The sequence below is a fragment of the Ambystoma mexicanum genome, chromosome 2p (assembly GCF_040938575.1).
Source record: "Ambystoma mexicanum isolate Mex_15411 chromosome 2p, UKY_AmexF1_1, whole genome shotgun sequence".
Taxonomy (NCBI): Eukaryota; Metazoa; Chordata; class Amphibia; order Caudata; family Ambystomatidae; genus Ambystoma; species Ambystoma mexicanum.
Window position 1 is genome coordinate 1148051934 of NC_090923.1, and position 25922 is coordinate 1148077855.

General features: G+C 45.0%; 1 protein-coding gene across 7 annotated transcripts in view; it reads left to right on the forward strand.

Annotated features, from left to right (window-relative positions):
* IQSEC2 (IQ motif and Sec7 domain ArfGEF 2) overlaps nucleotides 1–25922 on the forward strand; it is a 1791459-nt gene that overhangs the window by 1203832 nt on the left and 561705 nt on the right. The window contains exon 1 of one of the 7 annotated variants that reach the window (XM_069645248.1): nucleotides 1284–1739. The exons of the other annotated variants lie outside the window; for them this stretch is intronic. Within the exon in view, the coding sequence (XP_069501349.1) occupies nucleotides 1681–1739 (59 nt within the window). The 5' untranslated portion in view covers nucleotides 1284–1680. Of the gene's footprint in view, nucleotides 1–1283; nucleotides 1740–25922 lie in introns of those variants that run through there. 7 annotated transcript variants of the gene reach the window in all.

Sequence of the window (25922 nt, forward strand, 5' to 3'; positions counted from 1 at the left end):
GGATTGGAACCACAGAGAAAATGCATTTGTACCCGTCCCTCAGTCATGTGCAGCGAGACCATAGGAAACTTGGTACATTAGGCCCTTATTTAGCTGTACATCCTGCCAAGTCTATAAGGAACTTCCTCTTGCGTTTTCACTGGAACTTGATCCTGACTAATCAGATCTTGGACAGATACGCCATGTTGGGGATGGATCGGGCAGCTTGTCGCTTCTGTAAGGTTGAAAATCAATGTGAAACTCTTAAGCAATTGATGCTGTTTGTCCAGCTGTTCGAGGCTTAAGAGGGAATCTCCTAAAAAAAATCTGAATTATTTGTGTTAGGGGATGAAGAACAGATTTGGTCAATTTGCCTGGCGGGTCATACTACTTCAACAGTTCTTGCAGTGATTCATTTCTTTAAATGCGTGAAAATTGAAGTATTTTAGAATGGTGTTTTACGATATATATGAAATTGTGATCCTGGTATAGAAGGAGAATATTTTAGTTCACTTTTTTAGTATTGTTGTTTGTGTACTGATGTACTTTTTGCTTGTCGTGTTCTTTCTTTTTATTCTTTTTTTTAAAATGTAAAGGTTACGTTTTCTTAGCCATATAACAATAAAAAAAAATAGCCAATAACTAGAGACGGTTTATTCGCATCAGGCGGTGGTGAATCTACGCACTTGCGGGGAAGGACATAGCAGCAAGTAAGGTTCAGGCTTTTTATAGTTATGTCATTTCTATTACATGAGAGTAAATGTTGGGAATTAAGGCACCAGTCCTACTTTTCTACTTTCAATTCAACCCCTCTCTTTGGCTCATGAACATCTGCATCCCAGTCTGGTCGCCAGTCAATAGTTTGAAATAATTCTGTCAGCTGCAATGCATACCAGTGCACCCTGCCTTCAGGTGGAATGCATGAGACAGCAGAGTGTCATTACAGTGATGAGATTTCGTTTTTGTGTGGGCGGTGCTGTCTGGGCAAAGGCCAGCCCTGTTTGGGGCAACGTGTGTTTGCAGTGCGTTCATGACTTTACTTGTGTGCCTACATTGCAGGCTGCGTGCCTCTATGCGCTGAGGGCAGTTTCTGTCTATGCTGCTGTCTTAAGGTGCCCTTGGGTGTGCCGGAGTTCCAGGAAGCGCCCAATCCTGGCACCGGCTACAGTAAACACGAGCTCCCTGCCGGGTTTGTGATGGTTCCCAGTGGCCCGGTTGCTATAGCTCTCAAGGCTGCCAATGTTGGTTAAAAGTCAGCTTTGCTGCTCTCAGAAGGCAGCAGCTCTTGGGCCGGAGGGAGGGGCAAGGCTGGGAAGGGGGAGGAGGACTGTGTTCAGCCCAGAGCAGTGGAACTTTGCCTCGGAAACAAAAACACCAGGCGCTCCCCGGAATCACAACACCAGGTGCTCCCCGGAACCACACACTCCCCTTTGCTGTGCACAGGCCCCCCGCGACTATTCCGCCTCTCCCCGACCGACTCCTCAGCAAGGCACGGGGTCTCCAACAACGTCTCCAGAGACTCGCCAAAAGTGCGACAAACCCCCCCGACTCTCGGACGCAACACCTTCCCGGGCTGAGTTCGGACCCTAGTCTGGGGGGGATAATGTCCTGCACGGATCTACCTGCGTCTTAGGCCCGCCTTGCCAGAACTCAAGACAGCGGCACCGGCGTCCTTCCGGTGTGGCCCAAAAGGAAGCAGGCATGAAGAAGAAGAAACCGCAGCTGCAGCAGGCGCTGCCCCCCAGGGCAGCTCTGTACATGTGAGTGTGTGTGTGTGTTGGTTGCATTCGCCTCGGGGCTGGTGGTGGGGTGGCGCGAGAGGGCGCGGGCACAGCTGATTCCAAGGTGGCCCCGCCCTTCGCCAGAGGTTGTGCTGCGAGCACAGATGTCGGATAGATAGAAGCAGTGGCTGTGTGTCGAAGCATAAACAAGCAGGCCGTAGAAATGCAGGGGGGGTTGGGGGTTGGCCACTGGCCCTTGAAGGTCAAGAAGTTCCACTAAATTGGGCCAGTGGTTCTCCAGCTGGCAACGCTGGTGACAGCACTCGCTGGCTCGTGTGAGAGATGGATGACGAGCGTGACTGAGAGATGAGAGAGTGCTAATTATAGCGAGTGAATAATAGTAATGACTGGTTAGTACCCATTCCCGCGGAGTTTTGTCTTATGCTTTCTAATTTCTAAAAGCCCAAGTGAGTTGCTAGTAGTTTAAGAAGAGTTTTTAAAGCTTTTAACATCTTTTATTGGCAAACTTGACTGGGTGCCAACTAGTGCTTCCTGGTGTCAAATTGATGGTTCCACTAAATGTTCATGGATAGAAATGCTCGAGGTGACCTAATTTATCACTTGTAATTTACACTGGGTAGCATTCCAACATTGTCTCTCTCATGTCTCATTGCAGTGCAGTAGGGGACGCACAATATGCAAACTATGTGTTGACCCTGCAACCAAAGCAATAGTCCAATCTAGCTGCTAAACCACAGCAACACACACATCTCGTTTTGGTTGCCCCAGTCTTTCCTATGTGGCATGCGTGTGCCAAGACTTGGGTCTCCAGCTTGCTCTGCCAGGGGTCATAGTTTGCCCTCACTTAATGGCTCTGTGAGGTAGAGACGTGCGTGGGGTTAATTAGGATCCAGTGCAAAGGGAATGTGTTTTAGCAGATCGGGTTGGATTTTCAACGTTCGACCATGATTGCTGTGTGTATCTTTTTCCCATTCTGCAATGACTTAACAGGCTGAAAAACAGTCGCCTGGAAAACTGTTCAGGAGACTTCTAGCGATTACGATTGATTCAAAGCTTCCCACTAATGTTTTGTATAATTTTTGTTAATAGCCTGTTAGCTATTTTTCTAGGCATTGGCACTGTGGTCTTGAACCATGTCTGTGCACTCCTTACTGAAGGTTGTCTCTTAAGTAGGTTTTGGATGGTACCAGCACTTTTAAAAAAATAGATTTAGCTGATTATCAACTTTTCAATATTTTTATCATAAAATGAATTTTAACATTGTAAAAACACATAATATTACATTTTTAAAAATAAGTGGTTTACATCGTCCAATTTATACAATATCATAATTTCATAGTTTTTTAAAGAACCATATGGATAGACTTACAAATTGATCAACATTTTTAACAAAAGAAAAGAGAAGGCCTATTCGATATCATCCAAGTGTATAGCTTCTTAGAAAACGTGCATTATGGCTATTCTCAGTGTGATTTTGTTATTTGGAAAAATTCTTGCCCAAAAAGGTGTCAACGTCTAAAGTTTGGCAAGTCAAAAAGTGTGGTTTAAAAAACACATTACCTTGCTTACTCAATACAGTACATTACACTACTAAATGTTTCACAGTCTCTGGATGTTCGATTTTCTCGCAGTATCGACAAACATTATCGGTTTGAGATATAATTTTTCAACGAGCCAAGATTTGTTTAGTGGGCCATAAATTAAGTCTTAGTCGTAGCCATATATTTCTAAGCCTTGGGCTAGGACATTTGGCCAAGAAGCCTTCTACCGAGCGTAAGGCCTTAGAAGCAAATGGATTTTACTTAAAATCTTGATATTTCACACATAATTGGCAAGTCTTTATCCAATCGAAGAGAAGTAACTTCCGCTTCACTCGAGTGGGGTCATTCAAGCGTAATCATGTTGATTGGGGTGGCTTTAGGAAGGCCTAAAAGTAGTTTCCAGTACTTGCCCTCTAATCTTAACAGAATCATGTCCGATATGATCCACTTTGATTCAACTCCATATAATACTTTTGGGGCAGCGTTTTGGTTAAAAAAGGTTATGATGGGAAGGCATGAATATTTGCCGTATTTGGCATGTACGTTTTTAGCTTGGGAGACAGCCACAGACATTTTGTGGGTGATTGAGGCCAGATGGATGATTGTTTGTGTTTATTCCCAGGTAAATATATTGGTGGACAGTTTCCAAAGGTGTTTGTGAGAGGGTCCACTTTATGGTGAGTTTTTTCCTGGACTTGGTGCCTGGACACACCATCACTTTAGTTTTGTCCAAGTTGATGCCCAGAAAATGTTGTGAAGCATAAGAGGCAAGCTCATTCAGCATTCGCTGTAAACCCTTGGGAGTTTTGGAAATCAATGCCCAAATCATTGGCGTAAAATAAACAAGGAATCAGATGAGGACCTAATTTAGGAGCATCAGTCAACAAGCGCAAGAGATCTTTAACTAAAAAAAAATTCAAAAAATGAAGAGGGCTGAGGCAAGGATACATCTATAAGTGGGAATGTGTTCTGATAGTAAACCATCCAAAGATAGCCAGACTTGTATTGACGTGTCTGTATGAAACATCATAATTAAACTAAGAAGAGATGATGGACAGTTTGCTGTTCTTAATTTGGTGAACAAAAGTTGTCTTGAAACAGAATCGAAAGTGGTAAGAAAATGTATACAAGCAAAATAAAGTGACTGTTTTTGTATCGAAGCTCGCACTTGAATAGCTGTAATTATCATCAGGTTGACCGTGGTGCCCAAACCTGAGACAAATCCTGTTTGATAGGTATCTCGACAACCGGAGTCCAGGGTCCATCTATTGAACTCCCTGAGAATGAAATGTGTAAATATTTTGCTTGGAGCATCCAACAAGGCAATAGCCCGATAGTTGGTTGGTAATTGTCTATTTCCTTTCTTGTAGATTGGTATCACAATTGATTTGAGCCACAATTTGGGTAAAACATTCATGTGTTTAACTTTTACCACACTGCCAAACCACAGGTTTGCCAGTGGCAGTCATTGGTTAACCTCCAGCCAAGAGCTGGAGCTAAATCGGTCCCCCACTGACAAAGAAATGCAGGAATTACCGGCACTGGTATTACAATCCCCTCCATGAACTCCAGTGGCACTCCATGCAATGGGGAGTTACCACCCTTTCTACCCACTGTAATATCCTGGTAATACCGTGATATCAGGCGGTAGAAACAGTAGGTAGGTTTGCCGGTATCCTGACGGAATTACTGGCGGGATACCGGCAAGCCTATAATGACACCCGTTGTCTCAAATCGTAAAGAGTAGTGTTTCCATTCCGATGCCTGTTCAGGATTGCAATTTGGATAGGGTCGAGCAGTGAGTATGCACCCAAAGAGGATTTTAGTTGCCGACAGGCCGTTTCCAATACATTTCAGATTCGGGGCAGATTGGTTCCACGTTGGGCTGCACCATGCGTTCTAAATTGGATATTTTTAAGAGCGGAACGATCATGTAGATGGTGCGGATGCATATTTTCATAGCAAAGGATTAATAGTGGCTACCACTGGCTGTTGTTGGGCATCCAACTTTCACTTTAACTGTCACGGTATCTGACTCTTGGCACTAAACAATGTGGGTCTCAAACTTGTTGTGCCTAGAAACGCAGGCTACATGACAGCCAATGTGGCTGAAGCATGCCTGGGGTTGCGTGTGGTCTCGTGCAGAAGAGGTGTGAATGTAAGCGTATCACTGTAAAATCTACTTCCTGCCAGTACATAGAATAATTCTGACCTGGCGCCACGCCAGTGCTGAGTGCCTAGCTAAGGCTACTCAGCGTCTACCCGCCTTGCAGTCCTGGGTCTACGTAAGCCAGTGCACAGTGTGAAGAGCAAGCCTCTCTGTGCACTGGTCTGGTATGCTCTTATTATGCATGCTGTGTTTTCCTGGCTTCCCTCTTTAATGTATGCAAGTTTAGCACAGGGAAGAGGCTGAAAGGGCAGTAAAGTTTTGTTAATAATTCCCAGACCAGAGGCTGCTGGCAGGACACAGGAGCTGGCGAGTGAGCAGGCTCAGGGCACTGCACTCAGCTGGGAATCCAGAGGCAGATGTCCACTCTCGCCCTTGAGTGCCTTCCATAGAGCTCCGACACACCTGCAGGTGAATGTGGGTACACCGCCATCCTGGTGTTGCTTTGGCCTGTCTGCATGCCTGGTATACCAGAGTACTCCGAAGCATCTCGAAGGGTATATATTAAAGGTGTGTGAAGCAGAAACACCACAGGCAAACAGTTTGGTATATAATGCAAGCAGCAGTGAACAGAGCAAAAGAGGCTTGTCAAGTCGCTGTTCTCTGTAGCGGAGGCAAGCGTGCCTCTAAATCTGCCCCCGTTGTTCGCCCTAAAGTTCAATACAGTTTCTCATTGAGCCGGCCAGGGAGTACACTCGGAATGTTCGACGTCGGAGGCAGTTGTTGGGATGTCCTATTCCTGCGTGTTTCTCTAATACCTTTGGGTCTAACTAGTGGTGTCCTCCCCATCCCCCGCCTCCGGGTGCCGCCACATGTCTTGTTGTTGCATGTCTCACCCACAAACACTTTGGTGACCTTCTGTCACTTAAACTTTCCTCCTTGCCCATACCTGAACAGGTGTCCTATGCAGCGCGTCTGTCTCCCCAGTGGCTCAGCACAAAATGCAGTTCCCCTAAACAAACTCCTAAACCAACCATGTGCCCTCCTCCAAGCGGTCTTGGATCCTCGTGGCCCTGGATCCTCGTGGTCCTGGATCCTCGTGGTCCTGGATCCTCGTGGTCCAGCAGCTTGCCATGTGAAGTGCATGTCTCGCAGTGCACTGATGTACTGGATCATAAGCAGGCAACTTTAGCATTTTGACATTGCCTCTGGCTTCTTCCTAGAGAGGTTCTGAGTCTCACCACCACACACCGCATTGATGGCAGTTTCAATGCATAAAACCCAGAGACATACTGCATTTTCACCTAAGGGTGTCCTCATTCAGTGCCACACAGCCATTCGGACCATTCATGCATGACCACAGACAGATTGCAACCTTGCCCTGCACTTTTTGATACATGATACTCTGGCACAGAACTGTTTTCGTTTGCCAGATGCGTTTGAGTCCGGCCTTTACTACGCGCACTGTCACGAGTCCACCTTTAGCTGCCCCACTGAACGTAGTGGCTTAAGTGGATCAGGACATCGGAGAGCGTCTAAACAAATGCCAGGATCTCACTGGATCCGTTCACACCATTGGGGCAGCCCAGAATAGTGCCTAACACGGCACACTCCTCAGATCACTCCTCAGAATGACGACAATGTCACTGCTTCTTCATTGGGATCTCAAGCAGTCTGCAATAGGAGCCATGACTTCACTGGTTAATGGCATGACATCCACTCCACATTCAGGACCGTCAGAGCAATGTCATGCGCACAGTCTGCTGATTACAGTGTGTCCATTATCTACACTGCAGGCAGTCGATAAAGACCAGACTGGGTTGCAGTGTGCATTCCGTACTGGGTACAGCCCAGAAGGATGCAATGCCACAAACAAATCACGGTGTCACTGTCTGCATTTGTCATGAGGAGCAGTCACTGCTTTGTCCTGCCACACTGGCTAGAGACTGGGGTCTGCAACCTGCGACTTTTCAGACCTTTTGAACTACAACTCCCAGGATCGTTAATCATTGACTAAGCTGGCTAGGGCTGATGGGAGTTGTAGTCCTAAACATCTGGGGAGCCAAAAGTTGCGGCATCATTACAATGCTGCGTTCGGCTATTCCACTGCACGGTCAGCATTTCAGACAGTCCCATTCAATGTCTTTTCCAGACTGAATCAGGCTGCCTCCAGGGAAGGTGCTTTGTAATAACTGAAACTGTTTCCCATGGATAAGTGTGACAAAAGGCTTGTGTTTCTAAGAAGTGCGCTTAGTTTGAGTTAAAGAGAGAAGAAGGATTTAAATTGTGAAATGTGTTGTGTTACAGATTTAGAATATATACTTGTATTTTCGCGGAGACCCTTCTTGTCGGCTGGTTTGTTGAATGTGTTTGTCAGCTCCTTTTAGCAATATGCTACAAACCCACTATTGTAGTTTTTAAGGGGATGGTGGAGTCCTCTCTTTTTGATACACCTTGAATAGGTTTTCACAACGTGTTTCTGAAGCTGTTCTGCAAAATAGAAGCGTGTTAGACTTCAGGCAGGGAAGAAGTCCTTTGGGTGCAGCTAACCCCCATCCAACTTTATCCAGATGGGTCCCCTGCAAAAGACTTTGGCCCTAGTAAATAGTGCCCTAAAACCTTGGCTCAATCAGAGGGACGCCTTGCCTGGGCTGTAGAACAGGTGTGCAATTACTGCCAGAAAGCTGCAGCACCTTTGATATTTGAACTAAAATATGCTCACGATTTAACCCTTGAAGATGTTGTACCATTTGGCCTTAATCTATTTGGTAATCGGGGATGCTAGTTCCATTGTTTATTTTACTTTTGAGCGTTTGCAACAATTCATTCCAAGTATTGGAGTCCTTTATGATTTAAAGACATACTCAAGGTTTCATCACTGGGCTAATATTGTATGATTTTAGGCAAAACCCCATGCTTCAATATTTCCTTATCTGCCAAGTGTGGCCATGCTTAGAAATACACTGAAAATCAGTGTAAGGTGCTATATTAAATGAAGTAGATTGAAGAGGAGAGGAAAGGGGAGGAGATGTTTCCATATTACCCAGTTTGGGACCAGAAGATCAGAGTTCTAATCCTGGCTTGTCCAATTTAACCAAAAAGTGTTTAAACTTGTGCATATCAGTTGATTTTCCTGCAAATTCCTTTTAATTAAATTTTGGGAGTGTTTAGAAACAAGTTTAAGACAGACATACACTATATTAAACTTCTTAGAAGACTTGAGGAGGACAGAGGTGGCCTGCACCCTATACTGCAGACTTTGTGAATGGAAGATCTGGATTCTAATCACGAGGATCATTTTTAAAAGAGTTGCTACACTAAATTGCAATTTACAACTGCTGAGGTCAACTTTCCAATCTGCTTGTTTTAACAAATCTGACTGCCTATCCGTTAAAAGTCAATGTACCTTTAGAATTTGCTGGTTGTAGTTAAGTGTCTGTGGCTGTTATGCTTCTAAATTGTTTTACCTCCTGCAGCCTCTAGTTTTCAATTAGTATCATTAAAAAAAATAGACTGTGGCCCATAATCGAGGTTAAATATCAAGGCACTTGTGGTATCGTTTTGGGGATGACGGCTGTACGATGTCATTTCCACTTCTGTATGGATTTGACAAAATAATCATTCTAATTCCACTTGAGCACAATTGTGTGATTTTTGGCAATCTTCAATCATTTCCGTTATTTGCCAAATTGGCAGCAGTTAGGAAAAAAGTGAACGTCAATGTAATGAGCTACATGAAATCAAAAAAGGGACCACAGTAGAAAGGAGGATTAGCCCACTGTTCAATTTGTCAATTTTAAAAGGAGAGGAATGTCCTGATCCCAGTTTTCTCTTCACCAAGATGGTTTGAGCTTGGACACTTCACTTTATTTGCTAGCGCTTAACTTGTCTAACGCACTTTGGCATTCTTTTGGGCGTGCTTAAAAACAAAGCAAACCCCAGAATGAAGTGCTAGCGTAAATCAAACAGCTTGCAGGCGAGAGGGGAAGAAATGCACTGTGGTTTGGTTGCCAACTTTGGATCCAGAAGATATGATTTCTGATCCACAGTTAGACCAAAGTTGTGTGATCTTTTGTTTTTTCTCTTTATCTCTCTTTGCTACGGTTCGCATGTGTGTGAACTTGGGAGCACTCTAAAACAGAGGGACGTTACATTTCCAGTTTTTATGCACACCACATTGCCTGTTTATGCATGTTGCATGTTTATACATGTTCTTTGTCGCCCTCTAGCACAAATTAATGGGCAACCGTAACTTTGCAGGATTGTAGGACACTGTCATTAAAACTGGAGCCAGCTAGTCTGCCTGCCGTTTACTGCCACTCATAAGCCAAAACGATTGCGTTGGAGTACAGATGGGATGTGGAAGGGACACAGATCTTGTGGGTGTTTTTTTGTTTTTGTTTTGTTTACCTATCCATTGAGAGTACATAACCATGCTAATCCCATCCACAACCTGCTCCCCGCCGGCCTAAAACATACCCTGCTGGGATCCCATTGAGACCGCTTTATCGTGCAGTAACATTACACTTTGACCTGTACGGGGCCTGCCAGTGTTATTTCTTAGCGGTCTTCTGAGAGTTTATGGCTGAATTGCAGCTGCAAGTTAAGTCCTGGGGGCGATTAAATGTCTTAACCAAGTGTTCATCTGCCACTTGATTTTTTAAGCAATATGCGCATCCTCACATCTGTTCCTTGCACTGAAGTCCTTTGGAAACCGAACATTTGGAAAGCCAACCGTTTTAACTTGTGTGTAGTTATTAGATCAATATTTGCCAGGCACTGGCATCATATTCCCAGCTACTCGCGCCATTTTCAAACTGTGGCCATATTATGGCCAGGCAGATCCATTATGGCAATGCCTGGCAAATGCCTACGACATGCCTACGCTAAATGTTGGCTTTGAGAATGCATGTTTTTTGGATTCGTTTCGTTTGTAGTTGTGCTGGTAAAAGGAGTTAACCCTTCTGAGAAGTTGGGTCACACTCCTTGAGCTGGAGTCCCCCTGAGGTTGGCCTTTATCAGTAATGCTGCAGGAGGGCTCTGCGGGACGTGCTGCCTCTGTGCAGATGACGATATGGCCTGCACGGCGGCTGATAACACGATTCGACCGACAAGGTGGCCGCCTTAAGGGGCGAGAGCGATGCAATAATCATCTCGGTACAAAGTCATGCATTTTATTTTGTGCATGGAAAACTTTGGGTAAAAGTCTGGGTGTAAAACTAACAAAGAGGGGCGAGATCTTGGCGTCATTGTACTCAGGGACCTTAAAGGAGGGTTGTCTAACTCCAGGGCCACAATCCCGAAGTGTTTTCACGATCTCCCTCTTTAATATTCTTGAAAAGAAATTGCATATATTTAGAATTATTGTATGCAAAATGATCTCAGGCATATTATGGAGGGGATCCTGAAAGTGCAGCCTGTTTCCGGCTCTCGAGCCCTGGAGTTTGACAAGCGATTGGGGGTGATGCTCCTCTACTTTTTAAATTAAGTTTCACTGTTCCTATACTTTTATTTTAAAAAGAAACCGTTCGCAATGGTTTCATTAAAAAAAATAAAAGTGTAGGAAGAAGTTGAAACTTGCACTGCACTGAACGTTCCCTTTAACAGCAGGAGTGTTTGTTTAGGGGTTTGTATGGCGCGTGGGAGGGGGCATGGTGATGGGGTTTGTGGGAAGCAGGGACAGGACACAAGGGAACATATTAAATCTTAAAGGGGACCAACGGCGTTGGTCCCCAGGCGCTCTGCCGGATCTGCAAATGATAAAGTGGGATGGGTTAGTAAGGTGAAGAGAGAGTAGGATAGTGAGAGAAGTGGTGTTCTGTTGGCAGCTTCAACTCTGTATACACTGGGTGCTGAGCTTTGGTGCGGGTATTGGATCGGTGTCAGGCCGCGTGTGCTGTTGGTCCTGTTTATGTGTTGTTGCAGTGTTGTGAAGTGCGTGCGGCTTGTTGTGTGAGTTTTTTGAGTGAGATAAGTATGCAGAGTTTGAGCTTATATTGGTTAGTGGGTTACCTGACCTTTAGCATGCTAACATTCGCAGTTCTATCTGAGTATGGCACCTGTCGACCCCCACAACTTTAGTTTTCATATAGCGCTACAAAGCCGCAGCTATCTAAGTGCTGCAATACCAGTTGTTATTATTAACCCACTGCGTGGTAATCAATTTATCAACCTCAGAATGATGAAAGGCTGAGTTGGCCCTGCCGAGAATTGAACCTGCCCCAGCAGGCTACACAAGGTTGTCAGAGTGGGCACTCAACTTGCTGCGCTATCTGACCGGCTATACTTCTACCGCTTGCTTTCATACACTTGTTGACTGCTTAAAGGCTTCCACACCATGTGCAGCGTAGTGCACATGCCATGGCAGTGTGGGGCGCACCCGGAGTGGGACAGGCAGGACGAAAAAAATGTTTTAAACACTGTAAATCATTGCTAACGTCCAATGTTTCAAGCCGCATATTTTGAACATACCAGATTAAAATGAAGTAAATGCATTTATTGTTCACAACAGCCCTCTTGCAGCCAGTGTTCTCTCATACTGCCACCGCCTGGGGCGTGCCCGTGCCTTGCCCTGGCCTAGCCTGCCCGTGCTTATCTCCTGCCTGCAGGAGGCACTTGCGTGTCTGCTTTGCAGAGTCGTAGGCAGGGTAGGGCCTGAGCGGACAAGGCCCTGCTAAAATCTGTAAATGCCCACCCAGCAGTGCTTTGGGTGGGCATTTACAGATGTTCTTGTCACTGTGGTGGGCCCAACTACATTAGCTGCAGGCAGTTACCTGCTGGGACAATCCTGGCTACGCCCCTGGTACCATTCTGTGTCTGGGGGGTGAGATCCTATGAGAAGGGCATCCTGTGTGTGGGCCTGGTGGACAAGTGCTGAGTTCTGATGTCCGCAGTGACATAGGGTCCGTGTCTGGCCTGTCCCGGGGCCTGGGCAAGGCTGCGGATGAGTGCCCTCTGCATGGACCTGTGGGCGCCGCTGTCCAGGTGCTTGGAGAAGGTTGTTGGGCCGAGAGATGTCCGGCATTCAGAGCCCCTGCCTCTTCTGCAGTTCAGGGCCTGTGATTGGGCGGCAGCGGTCCACGATTGTGTCATTTCAGGCATAGCGTGCCAGAGGGCTTTTAAATCACTACCAGATCACTAGCCATGACCTTTGACCATGCCCACTTTATATTTTTTAAATGCTTGCGCGTTCCTATTTATCTCCCCTCTAATACTATATCCATAAAATTCCATTTTCTATGGCATTGTGAATCCCTTCTCATCTAATATGTCCTTTTGGGCTTTGCAATGGGAAGGCGCTGAATTAAGCGGGTCCTGAGTTCTCCAATGCGTTGAATTTCAGGGGTTTTGTTGCGATACGTTTCTTACCTTAATGGATCATTAACTATAAAGTGTTTTCATTGAATTTTAAGGGTTTTGTTATTCTATAGATTTTTTCCGCACAACTTGCCATGGCCTTTGGCTTTACCCACTGTATATTTTAGAGCACTACCAGACCATGAGCCATGGCTTTCAGCCTTGGCCGGTGGGCAGGGCCTTTGACTTGCCCACTCTATATTTGAAAACACTTGCAACACATTGCTTACACGTTCATCAATCACAGACGGATTTTGACCCGTTTTGATAGTGGTATTGGTATGTATAAAAGATGGCGGGCTTTGAGAAATCACAATTTTTTTTATGCAATGCGCAGTGAGATAAAATTATTTGCTAAGGATCACACACTTTGGTTAAGCAGCGTGCTACAACCCCCTTGTGTTATGGCCAGTCTCTCGATGACTGTTGTGATACATCGCACAATCCCAACGAACTGCCTTTAAGCAGCACAGAAAAGGGAAAATTACCGGCTGTAAGAATACCATATGCGCTGGTACTTTTGCCCCCATAGCAGAAGTCAAAAGCTAGCACCCATGAATATACGCACAGTAAGTGAACATATATCTTAAAGTGAAATAGACAAATGTAGTTCAATAGACCTTCCACTTCAAAGAAAGTATGCAAGATGAAATATCATTGGACTTTAAAAAATGAACACCAGAAAAATAACCTGAGAGAGGAAATGTTCCAATAAATATGCTGGCAAAGTATAAAAGGTACTCACCTTTTAAACCGAGCCAACTGCAGTGAAATATTCCCTGGAAAAGAAAATCCCAATATGAAACAAGCGCTTCTGGTCTTGTGGGTAAGCATCTGCACTGGGAACATGACAACCTGAGTAAAATCCTGGTAGGCAAATACTTGAACAAGATTTCCAATCTCAAAAAAAGGGATTGCGTCCATCCTCCAAAAAAAATGTCCTTTACTTGTGCACTGAAAAGCAGCCCCAATAGGGGGAAAATAACTGCACAATGTGTCCAGGATTGCAACCTCTTTCCCACATCCTGGGCAAATACTCACGACATACTTGCCCGCTCATAAATTCCCCTCCCCGCCCTCATGTCTGGCTTTCAGCAATACTCTGCTTTATAAAGATAACTTGAAAAGTACACATACCATAGTGTCATGCAAATATATAAATCCTTATAGAACTATGTTAGGCAAAAGGTGTACAGTTGTGACGTTATTCCCCCATCTTGAAAGGGAGACTACACATACCGGAATGCAATTCAGCAAAAGGCAAACAGATGGTCTCTCAGAGTTCTCAGAGAGCACTGGGAACATAGAAGATCTTTAAACATATTGGGGCATATTATATGCATTCAATGCACGCAGCCTTTGATTTCATAAGTGATGTCATACATAATGTAATTAGTGTTGTCACCAGTATAGTTGTGGCCATAGTTGGTTGTACAGTTGTGGCCATGGTATGGTTACATGCAGTGGGCACAGCCATAGGCCATGTCCCAAATCATCTGGGCACTAGCCATGGAGTGATTATGTAATGATTATGAACATTACAAATTGCAATAAGCATCGTATTATGTATAAACGCTTCTATATGGTGAGAAGGGAATAATTTATGCTTTTTTGTCTGTAAAACGAAAAAGAAAATATAATTAGTGAGAAAATATATTTTATTAAATACAATTAGTTACAGTTGTTTTGCTTAATATTTGTTTAATTGTATAGCGCCTATTCACAAGTGAAGTGCTTCAAAGCGCTTCAAGGGAGAAAGGGAGCAAGGGAGCACAGTACAGTAGTCATTCTTAGGCCTTGAAGTTTCCAAATGATCTAACAAAAAAGTAACTAGCATCCTAGGCCTGACAGCATTTCTGCATGTGCAAGTGCATGAAGTGTTTCAGGCTCAACCGAACTAGGGAGGGGAGACAAAGGGGGGACAAACCCAGATATTGAAATCTCCCAATAGTGTAAGAGTTGTGTGATTTACCTGAATGGTAGCTATTGAGTCACAGAGATTGATGGCAAAATATCAGTCGTATCCAGGGGGTCTGGAGATGAGTAGGAAGCAGTGGGTGAGTGTTATGATATGATAGGTTGTTTGTAAACACGCTTAATACCCAGAGGTTTCTAAGCGCGGACCCGGGATCGAACCAGTGGTGCTCCGTGTCATCTTGCTTCTAAGGCGAGCACGTTGCCCATGAGCTATCCTCCCGAGTGTTGTTGATGGTAGCGAGAGTTTTACTAGAAGGTATTCACAGGAAGCGTTGCATGTCTGGGTTTCGACGAATGAGGGAGAAATGGGGTTTGTAGAGGATTGCCATTTTCCCACCTCTGGAAGGTCTGTTGTGGGCGATAAGCGAGTAGCAATCCCCCTTCTACATAACGCTAAGAAGTCATCAGGGAGGAATGTAAGTGGAAGGAGAGGATGGTAGATGAGGATTACAAAACGTACTGCTTATCTGCTTGGAAATCCATGTTTCTTTTGAGAAACGGGGAACACTAAGCCAAGAGACAATGCGCCCTGATCTGTGGGACAGATTGACGACCCACCTGCCACAGCTCGAGCCTGACACCCGATGGAGGCAGCCTTCACGTTCTTTGCTCCTGGGGTTGAAATTCTATGTGTTCATTTACAATGGAACCCTCTGTCCCATTGCCTTTTGTCATGGTCCATTCTTTAACTTGTGTTCAGAACTTTCCGATGAGTTCTGCTAAAGATCAATAACTCACAAGGTTTCGGATTGCCATCCTACCCTCCTCCCATGCCATGACCTGCATTATTTCGCTGTCAGCATGCTTCTCTTTCCCTTCCTGCAGCCTCTGCACCCACTATGGTTGAGCTTTGTGAGCCACTTCAAGGAATCCAGACTTCACATTTTACCTTGCCAGCTTCTTATCTCATCGAACTCCACTTGCAGGGCTTCAGCATTATTCTGAAACTGAAGTTATGGAGCTACCTCAAAAGTATGTGGGAGGGATAGATGGGGTTCGGGGTGCAGGGATTGCTTTTTTGCCTGCAGTGCGTCCCCTGTCGAAGATGGCATTGGATCCTCTTTGGAGACACTGGGGTTAGATTTACAGGAGAAACAACCAGGGATTCTGGCCTTGCCCCAATCGCCTTAGTAATTCCTAATGAAGTCTGTGTGTCCCCCCGGATCCCCACCCAACAGGCTTTGCCCGTTGAGAAAAAATCACATCAGGACCCACTGAGCACAGCACATGAGCTAGTTGGAATGAGGTTTGAGTTGGCACCCACTATGCCATTCAAAATAGTAAGATTGCATCCTATTCAAAACCCTTACCATAACCCACAAATGCCTGGAGAACACTGCCCCTAGATACTTATCAAATAAAGTGAAAGAAATCGCAATCTAACAGACCTACTAAGGCCTCCTACTCCCACGTACTATCCATCCACAGATTCAAAATGCATAAAGCAGGGGGCCGTAGCTTTCTGCTAGTGGCGGGAAAATACTGGAATGTTCCATCCGCTTTCTCGATGATCGGAAACATCATTTTAGGCCTTATGCAAAGTCCTCAAAATCTGGCTCTTTTCACAAGACTTAAAACCCACTACTTACCGACTCTTGGCGCAATGTACTACCAGTGATCCTAAGCTCTTGACTGATTGTCATAATCTCTGTGACCGTACTATTGTTAAATGTCTCTCCCAACTGCGCTCTCTGTAAACAGCACCTTGATGCCTGCGGGCTTGGTGCGCTTTACAAATTATAAAATAAATAAAATAAGGTGAAGTGAGGTCCTGGAGTTTCCATCTCTCGGGCAGCCCGTTCTCTGGGCCTAAAAAGGTTGTGCCTCTCATAGCCCTTAGCACTTTGCTTTTGGCAATGAGTGAGTGGTATCACCAGATTTCCCCTCCCCTTATCTGCCAACTCCCAGATCATTGTTGTACACAGTACACAGTGTATCGGAAAGCCGGGGCAGACTGGGAGGCCACCAGCAGCCCGGGCAGTGAGGGACTCCAGCCTGAAAAACGTTCAACTAGTCCTCTTCACGCACATCATTGTGAAAGGTTCTGCGCTCATAAGCACTGCCATAAACCGGAAGACTTGTATGCCCACTAGTGCCAGCTGTGCACGGTGTGATGCTCCTGTTGCACTTGTCTTCATAGCCTTTTTAATGGGACACATTTCCTCCACGACAGAAACAGAATGATTTGGCCCCGCCTGGACTCGAACACCTTCTCTGTAGAGCAACCACATGCCCCTGAAGCTGCGAGCTGCCAGTCCTGCAATAGAAAACTGCCCGCGTAGATGCAGACAAGTAGTGTGGGAGGTAGAGGGAGGTGCTCTATAATAGTCTCCCAAGCCCATCAGTCATGCTAATGGGAGCTTTTAAAGGGTGAGGGCAATTGCCACACACCAGGAGGAAGTCCTGAACCAACACCAGAGCAGTTCTGGTGCCTTTCATGAGGGCCGGCCCAGTGGGCGGAGGGCTGAACCGTCAATGGCCAATCTGCCCCTGTCATAGCGAGAGAGAGAGAGGGAGGGAGAGAAAGAAATGGCATCTGTCTGCAGAGGCCAGTGGCACGGGCCGGGGAGACCCTGCTACTTTGCCATATTGGGCATTTGCATGCCTTGCTGCGACGTCTATGCCTTGATGTGCTTCTCTCATGCTTTACTATGCCCTGTTATGCTTTGGTATACGGGGCTGGATTGTTTGCTTCCCTTGCTAACCTGCTCAATATTCTATTTTCTTTTGTATACTGCACTGCTCCCGGGCGTCCGACTGTGAATGTGCCAATAGGATCTGCTCCCACGTGTCCCTTTGCAACTTTCCCACTCTAAAGTTTTTCTGTCGCTGTACCCTTGTGCTTTGGCCACCTGGGGCACAGTGCAGTTAGTGACCTAGCCTGCTTTTGCTCCCAGATACCAAATGTAATTCTCGTGACTGGCTCCTAGATATGTTCACCCTGACCGCGTAGCATGCTCAGATGTTCATAGGGAGTCCACCAGGGCTTTGCCCTTTCTGGAATACCTACTACGTACGTCACACATTAACCATTCTCACGGTCTACTTGCTTCGCAGAGCTGCATTAATCCACTCTCTTCCAGGACCTGCCGCGGCCCCCTGTTCACTTCCAGAGACACAAGCCCACTCAAGGAGGCCTTGGGACATAACCTCACAAGTAACTTAACCAAAGGGCACCACGCCGAGACTTTGCCCAGGGGGCACCCCTACTGAGATGGAGCATGACCCCACATGCCCTCTACTAAATACCATTTTCAAAAGCACCATATGCATGCTAACACAGCGATTGAATAATATGTGTTGGTTTATTGTAGATTTATAAGGAGCCATCTGTGAATCACTGTCACTTTGCGGCACTAAGCAAACCCTCCCAACAAACATCAAACGGCAGATTGCTACACCTCTATAATCCTCTTAGACATCACAGTCCTGGACCATGCATCCTAGCAACACAGGCGCACAAGCATCTCCTCTGGACACACATACCTCTGTGCTCTCATCACTTGACACTTAGAAACAGACATGCATGCAGAACTCCAGGTACTTCTGGCCTGCACACAACAACACAACAGCAATTTAAGCACTCTTCCCTTGTAACCAAACCCAACCCCTTCTCTTTCAGATCCACAGGAGAACCTGGAAGCCATGCAAATAGCATCGGTTCACGGCACAAATCTCGATAGCATAAAATAAGTTGCCGTTGGGCTCATTAAAACTTCATACTGCGTGGTTTGAGTTCCATATACAACAGTGATGACTTCCAAAGGGAGGTGCCCCGGCGGTGAAGAGATCTAACTGCACAGCCTAAGGGATTCAGGGCCCAGTCAATGCAGTTTGACCTTTCATGCTGAAAATCGGCCAAGAAGAGTAGCTTTGAACTCTTTGCGATGTTTGTGTGTTTTGCAGGTGTGATAGCTTGACAATACCAATTACCGCTCAAAGGCATTTCTTTGGGGACCGGTTAGCAAGGGATGGGGAGTCGTTCTTAGCCACCTCAGATGGTAATAAGCAGATTTTGTAATACCCTTCTGCTGTATGTTACATAACTAGGTCTCCTGGCCTAGTGTTACACTTGGTCAGAATTATATGAAGGGACTTTAGGGTGTTTTCTGGGGCTCCATGCATGAAAAGCAGCATCTGGAACTCATCCCTGAGGGGTCTATCTGGGTAACTCTGCACTGTGGTCTTTACTATGCATCCTTTATTGGAAGGACTGTTTTTGACGACTGTGATCTTAAAGATACAGAAGCAGTTTTAAAAAGATGTGGAGAAAATCCATTTGAATTTTATTTTTTAAGCTTCCCAGGATTTAAAAGGGAGAAACGCGAACAAAACAGTGTTCATCAGTAAGCCAAGGGTGGTAATGAAATTGGGACCAGGTGTGATGCAGGTCACAGCACAGGTGAACGACATTCCTTTTGCCTTTAAGTGAGGGTGTTGTTGCGCCAGAGAGGATGGAGAACGCTGGGGGTAAATAAGTCTGTTGGTATGTCGTAGTTGCTTTCATTTGTAGTGGTGTTGCGCAAGCTCAGGGCCCTGATACGGTTGTGTGGACTTCATAGGCCTAAATAAGAATGTGATTGTTGAACAGTTTCCACTTCCCAACATTGCAGCGTTGGCGAGAGTTAATGATCGTTCCAGTTGACTCTCCTAAGCGTCTACACCCCGAGGATGTATTTCTTATAGAATTTATCACTCCCACTCCCCATTTTTAAGTTCATAGCCAAACTCTGGATGTCCATGGTTCCACCATGGCCAACTGTGGACCAAGTCCATGTGTGTTCATGATTTTGGCCATGGTTAACCATTGAAAACCACAGATAAGTGGCTCTGGTACAGACCATGGATAGTCATAGTCTACTGGCATCCATGATACCGATGGCATATGCGGCTGTCCCTGATCCTGATGACAGGGCTTCAAATTTCAAGTTGCAAACTACAAGCCAGGGATAAAAGGTTTCTCGCCGCCTCAATTCTCTGCATACACACAGCATGTAATTTCTTACTTGTGAACAGTCAATTATCGCTTGCCAGTGGCTAGTGGCACATTCTGAGGCCTGCAGATGAACTTGGATAACCATGGCTAGACATGAACATTTAGACTGTCAAGCATGTTTATCCCTTGTGCATTTCACCTGTTCATTGTCAACAATTTATGGTTTACAATTAAAAACGTACACGACCAAGATAAACAATAACTCACCCTTAAAAATCACTGTTTTATTAAATATTATGGGGCTGAAACCCCAACCCCATCTGAAAGATGTGTATCTTTGGAATACCAGAGTATCTGGGAAAGCAGACACCAAGTATCAACATAGAAAACAATTCTGTTATGACAGATCGTATCTCCTTCGAATTGCAAATCCGCCCATTGAAATGACCCTAACAATGTCACGGTGCATTAATGTATTGCAAATTGAAAAGATCTTAGTGGTGTTATAGAGAAACAAACATATGTGAATTCTGAGCTATTATCACAAATGTATTAATTCTTGTGGGAATTAATACATAACTCGTTGTAATTGTGCCAAGGAGAGTGGGTATGTAAATGGCATCAGCCCCGGGCAGCAGAGCATGCCGTTCGCTGTCCTTTTAGCTCCATCCTGGTAGCGCTTCCCCACATTGGACGCAATTCATTAAACCTGCTCACATTTCACTGATGATTCTAAACATGATTTAGATGAAGTAGATTTTTAGAGGGTTGAGTGAAAAGGGAATCATCAGGCTTTGTATGAAATCAAATGGAAATTTAAAAGGGTGGGGGTTTGGATTTGGCGTTCCTTGAGCAGGTGCTGAAAACATTGACTAGAATTTAATTATCAGAAAAATAATTTTCCTCCCTAAAATTAAAACCATTTTAGTTAATAATTCTCCACAAAAAAGAGATGAACAAATTCAAAAATCCATGTTTACGAATAATTAACAAATCATGGTCAAATCACATAGAACGCAATCAAAGCAGACAACAAACAGCTGTGGTTGGCTGTCCTTGTATACCCTTTTTACAGGCACAGAGACCATAGGCTAAATGATCATGATTCCTGGACAAAGGGCCATAGACCGAACTGGGATGACCATGCTTAATACATGGACCACACTGGTAAACCGTGATCTCAAAGAAACCAGAACAGGATTGGTTTATTTACTTTTGGCAGATGCTGTTTGATTTGGTCTCTGCAGCATGTGTGATTCAGAGGATTATGCATTCATTATTTGTAAAGGACCTTGGTGTGAAGTGTTATCACGACAACATTTTTATCTGGCTGAAGGATCAAGGTGAACATGACCTGAGGTTGAGGAGACTCTTCCACATTTCCGAAAGATGCAGGACAGGCACCGAGTTTGGAGAAGTGCAGCTCTGGCAAGGAAAGGGGTGAGTTTCTTGGGCATGAGTTAAACATTGAAAGGGTAAGGTCCAAACTAAATTCGATTGATGCCATTGTGGAGCTGGGAAATCTTCAGTGTAGGCAGAGGGTGACATTATTTTCCGGTCTTAGAGATTTTCATGTTAAATTAAAATTAGTAGACACACTCTCGGATAAGACCAGGGCAAGGAAGTTTAGTAGAACAAATCTAGTATTTTGGTGAGATAATTGTGAAAACGAGTTTAACGAAGTTAAATATGAAATAGCACAAGTTCCAGTTTTGGCAAGATTTGATGAGAACTGTGAGACTATTATCATTTCTGATGGTGTGTGAGTTTGTTTTGGGTGAGGTATTGGCACAGGTTCAAGACAGGACTAAAAAGACATTCGTTTTTGCCTCTAGTACCTTGCATGATGCCAACGAAAGATACTCTGTCATAGAGAGGAGGGCTCTGGGATGCATGCAGGCCATCAACAGTCAATAGATATGTGTGGGCTGGAAACATCACAGTAAGGACACATCATAAGCAATTACGTCTGTATTTACCAACAAAGATATTTATGGCATTTCCTTGCAGGCGATGCGCAGGGGAATTAGACTGTGAGGGTTAGATCATGGTGGTGAAGCACATATCTGGAAAAGGTATTGTGGTGGCTGAGGGTTTTTCAAGAGAGACCCCGTTTGATTGATGAGCCAGGGACTAGTTCAAGTTGTAGGTTGTTGATGCAAGGGGGAGAGTGGTAAGTGGTATCAAAGGGGATGGAATTTACAGACGAGTAACGAAATGTGTTCTTGAGGGATGGGGTTTGACTGGGGCTGAAGATGGCATAGTGATGGCATAGTCATAGAGTTCAGACATGTAAAGTGTGGACTTTTAGCTTAGGTGGGACATTTTGCAGATGCAGGAGATTTATTTCACTAGCAATTCTGCATGAAAATAATTGTATGCATTTCGCGTGAGGGTCACATAGGCATGTATGAGATCAAAGGGTTAGCGATTGAGGATTTCTGGTTGCCAAGGATTGATGCCATGGTTGAAAGGATGATCGACGAATGTGAGGAATGTTGGGATAGTAATATGGTGTTGACTGCAAGGATGAATCCTATGTTGGCATATGAGCTACCTAGAATGCTACAGGAAAATGTAACATTTGATGCTGTGGGTTAGTTGGATGTGAGTGGTTTCAGAAATAGTTACCTAATTGCTTTAATTAATTAATTTGTATCTGAGGTGGCTGCAAGAGTGCGTGGTCAGATAGATCACTAAAGTGGCCATAAAGTCCTTGGAGAACATATTCTGGATTAATGGTTTTCCAATAAGGCTTTTAAGTGATCATGGTGTATATCCGGTATCGTCTGTGATGAAGAATTATTTAAAGGAACCTGGAACAGGCCTTAGTAAGTTTGTAGTTTATCATCTGCAACCTAATAAGTGTATTGAGTGTTTTAATAATGCCACCATGAACGATGCAAGAATGGAGAATAATGTGTCATAAGGTTTGAAGAAGAAGCTGTATAGGAGGGTGTTTACATGCTGTGATGGGGATCTCAACATTTGAAGTTATGAGATGGAGAAAACGCTTCGCTTAGTTCTGCCTAAAATGTATGGATAGTGGGAAAAACATATGATGTCAATGTTGAGGATAATGTATTGGGCTGAAAGGTGTTTGAAGTAAATTCTAAAAGTAAACATGGGCATCTGTATTCATGCATGTCAAGATGTGCAGTTACAACCAGGCACTTTTGTCAAAATCAGACTACCCAATCACATTTGGATGGGGTAGTCCGACTTTTTTAGGCCGTTTAAAGTTTCTGAGGCTTTGTGGTTTGCTATCAGGACAGATAACATGAAAGTGTGGTGTTACAAGAAGTTCTGTACTCTATTGTATGTATCTAGTTTAAGTTTTACTGGTATGAAAATATATAATAGAGTGGATAGGCAATGTTTCCCATGTAAGTGAGCCGGCGTACCTGTGGTTTCCCTTTGTAAGAAGTCTCGGAAGGGAATGTACAATTTTTTGTGGTCTTCCTGGTAGGAGAAGAAACAGTTGGATCTGATCACTGAGTAAGCTGGATGGCTCTGCTCTGGGGTCTTTACTATGCTTCCTGTTCGGAACAAAGGTAATTTCTATACTCTATCGGCTTCCTAGCACCATAATTGCTGGCATAAATGTAAATTCACTCTGTAAAATACCACTCAGATTTCGGGCTTGAGAATTAAAGGTAAAGAGAGGACCTAAAGCCGCAGGCCAGGTGGAAGGAATACAGACCAGGTTAACAGGGCACAGCAGTAGCATCTGTTTTTTTAATTTATTTTTTATTATGTAGAGGCGATTGGCAGCTACACAATCATGAATGCTAAGTAGGCAGTCACTGACATACTTACTTCCCCAGAGTCTTCTTGGAGGTTGAGATGTAGCTCTGTATCATTAGCGTACATGTGAAAGCCAGTATAATAACATTTGAGCATTTCAGTGAATGGGATCATGGTAATATTAAAAATGGATTGGCGACATTACTGGAACATGGGGTACTCCACCACTGATGGTATTCATCGATAACATGAAGGGGATCATCTTAACCTGATGCTTGCAATCTCAGTTTAAAGAGGCGAACCTCTACAGCACCGTAGCACCCATGCCCAAGGTTTCCATTACCCTGTTAATTAAGATAAGACGATCTACCATATGAAACGCTGTAGACGGGTGAAGCAGGATCAGGGCTCAGGCGAGCCGCTGATCTCCATTATGCAGACGCTCCTCCCTGATATGCATACGTGTGGTTTCAGTGCTTCGGGGGTGGACAGGGGAGTCCGATTCCAGTTTGATAGACATTCCTAGGAAATTTGTGGAGAATCATCAACCCCCCCTCCAACCTACCTGGTCACCTTGCCAGGTAGATTCCTTGAGCGGAATCAATCGTCAACTGATCCATTCAGTGATCTGTACTGGGTATAATGTATGAACTTTAATTTACCCAATGAGCAATACTAAATTTCACTACTTTATAGACATAGAAATAGCTATCCTTGCAGATGCTTCTCTGTAACCACTACCTAAAGTGGCCTTAATATACCACTACAAAATCAAATTTCACCATTGGAGATCATACTTACGACTCAAACAAGCACCATCTAATTAGCCTATGTTCTGTCTCATCTTCATTGATAGGCCACCAGAAATATGTTATACCAATATATAAAAACAAATTAAAATAGGATTGAAGGGAATCCTGGGGAATCGTGGAAGCAGAGAGACTGTGTTCCCCAGTGAGGCTTCATGAATGAGTCATGTATATGGCCACCAAGGGTCATCTGGGTCCGTCCAAGGACAAAAGGATGCTTAAGAAAAAGATATTGGTGAATTGTTGTGCACATGAATACGAAAGGGTTGGCAAGAGACTGCAGACCATTTGAATTAATGGATGAGACCAAACAAGCCACTCACCAACTGCTACAATCGGTGGAAATATTGGACAGAGTCTGGTCCAAATTAGTGATGGACATAATAGCTAATTTCAAAACCTTCAAGTGCAACCTGATATCCATATTATTTCTCCAACATTGGATCTTTCATCGATTCACAAGCTGTTCAGTATTCAGGCTGGGAATCCTTGGTGCAATAACAAAGCAGTTTACATGGGAAACGTACCAAAATGCCGCCCTCATTTGTGCGCCCCCACAGTCACTGCGACTTTGGGGGCACACAAATGTGGGTGACACCCATTACTGTGCCCAAGCAGAGCAGGGGTTAGCTCTGACCCATGTTAGTGGGAGGAACTGATGCCACAGGGATAGCGGAGTGTAGGCGGCACATAGAACTGTGCTGCTGTAAAGGTAAATGGGCTGGGGTGGGATGGTGCGGTAGTTGGGAAGGGGAATGTGGGCGAAGTGATCTATTTGATCACTGCGCTGCACCGAAACTGGCGTCAACATTTTCATCAACACAGTTACGGGCGGCGCAATGATCACATAGATACTCCTACGTCCCGTCCCCTTTCCTCCATACTTATGGGACATTCCTCCATCCTGTGGGACGGGACCGGCGCACTTTGTAAAAGCATCATAAATGTTGCAAAATGTTTTAGTCCTTCCTCTCTTTCTATTTGGGGTACAGCATGCGGCCGTAACCCTGCCCATCTTAGCTCCGCCCCGCACATCGCCCATCAGTCCTTTTCTCCGCTCGTTCGGGACTGGACGCACTTGCATCTGCGGAAGAATTTCTTCCTTTTTTCCTCCTCTCTAGTTCTCACTAGCGATCGCTTAGCAGTCTGTCTATGTCGTTTAAGCTAGACTTTCCGAATTGTTCCTCGTGTCAGCGGCGCTTCGTGAGGGCAGATCCCCATCCTCTTTGTTTAGAGTGTTTGGGTCCCGATCACCGTTGGGACTCCTGTTTCTATTGTGATTCCCTTTCGGTCCGGGCACTTCAACGTCGGTTAGAGCTGTGGGAGGAGGTGTTCCAGCGCACTCCTCCTACGCATTTTCAATCCTTCATCGACGAAAAGAAGAAACGCCCGGTAAGTACTTTACTTTTTAGAGCAACCCGACTGTGAGATGCCTTCCCGGGGTCTTCCCGGTCCGGGAGGAGCGTTGACCGCTCTATCACCGGAGCGTGCCCCGAGGTGCCTTCTGGGCCTAAAAAGTGTACCAGAGTTTTCTCTGAGGGTCTCCATAAGGGGCCTATGGACACCGGAGTACACTCCGAGGCCCCTCCTCTGGGGGCTGCTTGTAGACCTAGTTCTACTGAGTCGTGGTGGGAGCTCGCTCCGAGGCCTCCTTATCGGCTTCCCTCAAAAGTACCGTGGTGCGCCCCGAGGCCTCGGCTGGGCTTGGTGATACCGAACGTATGTTCG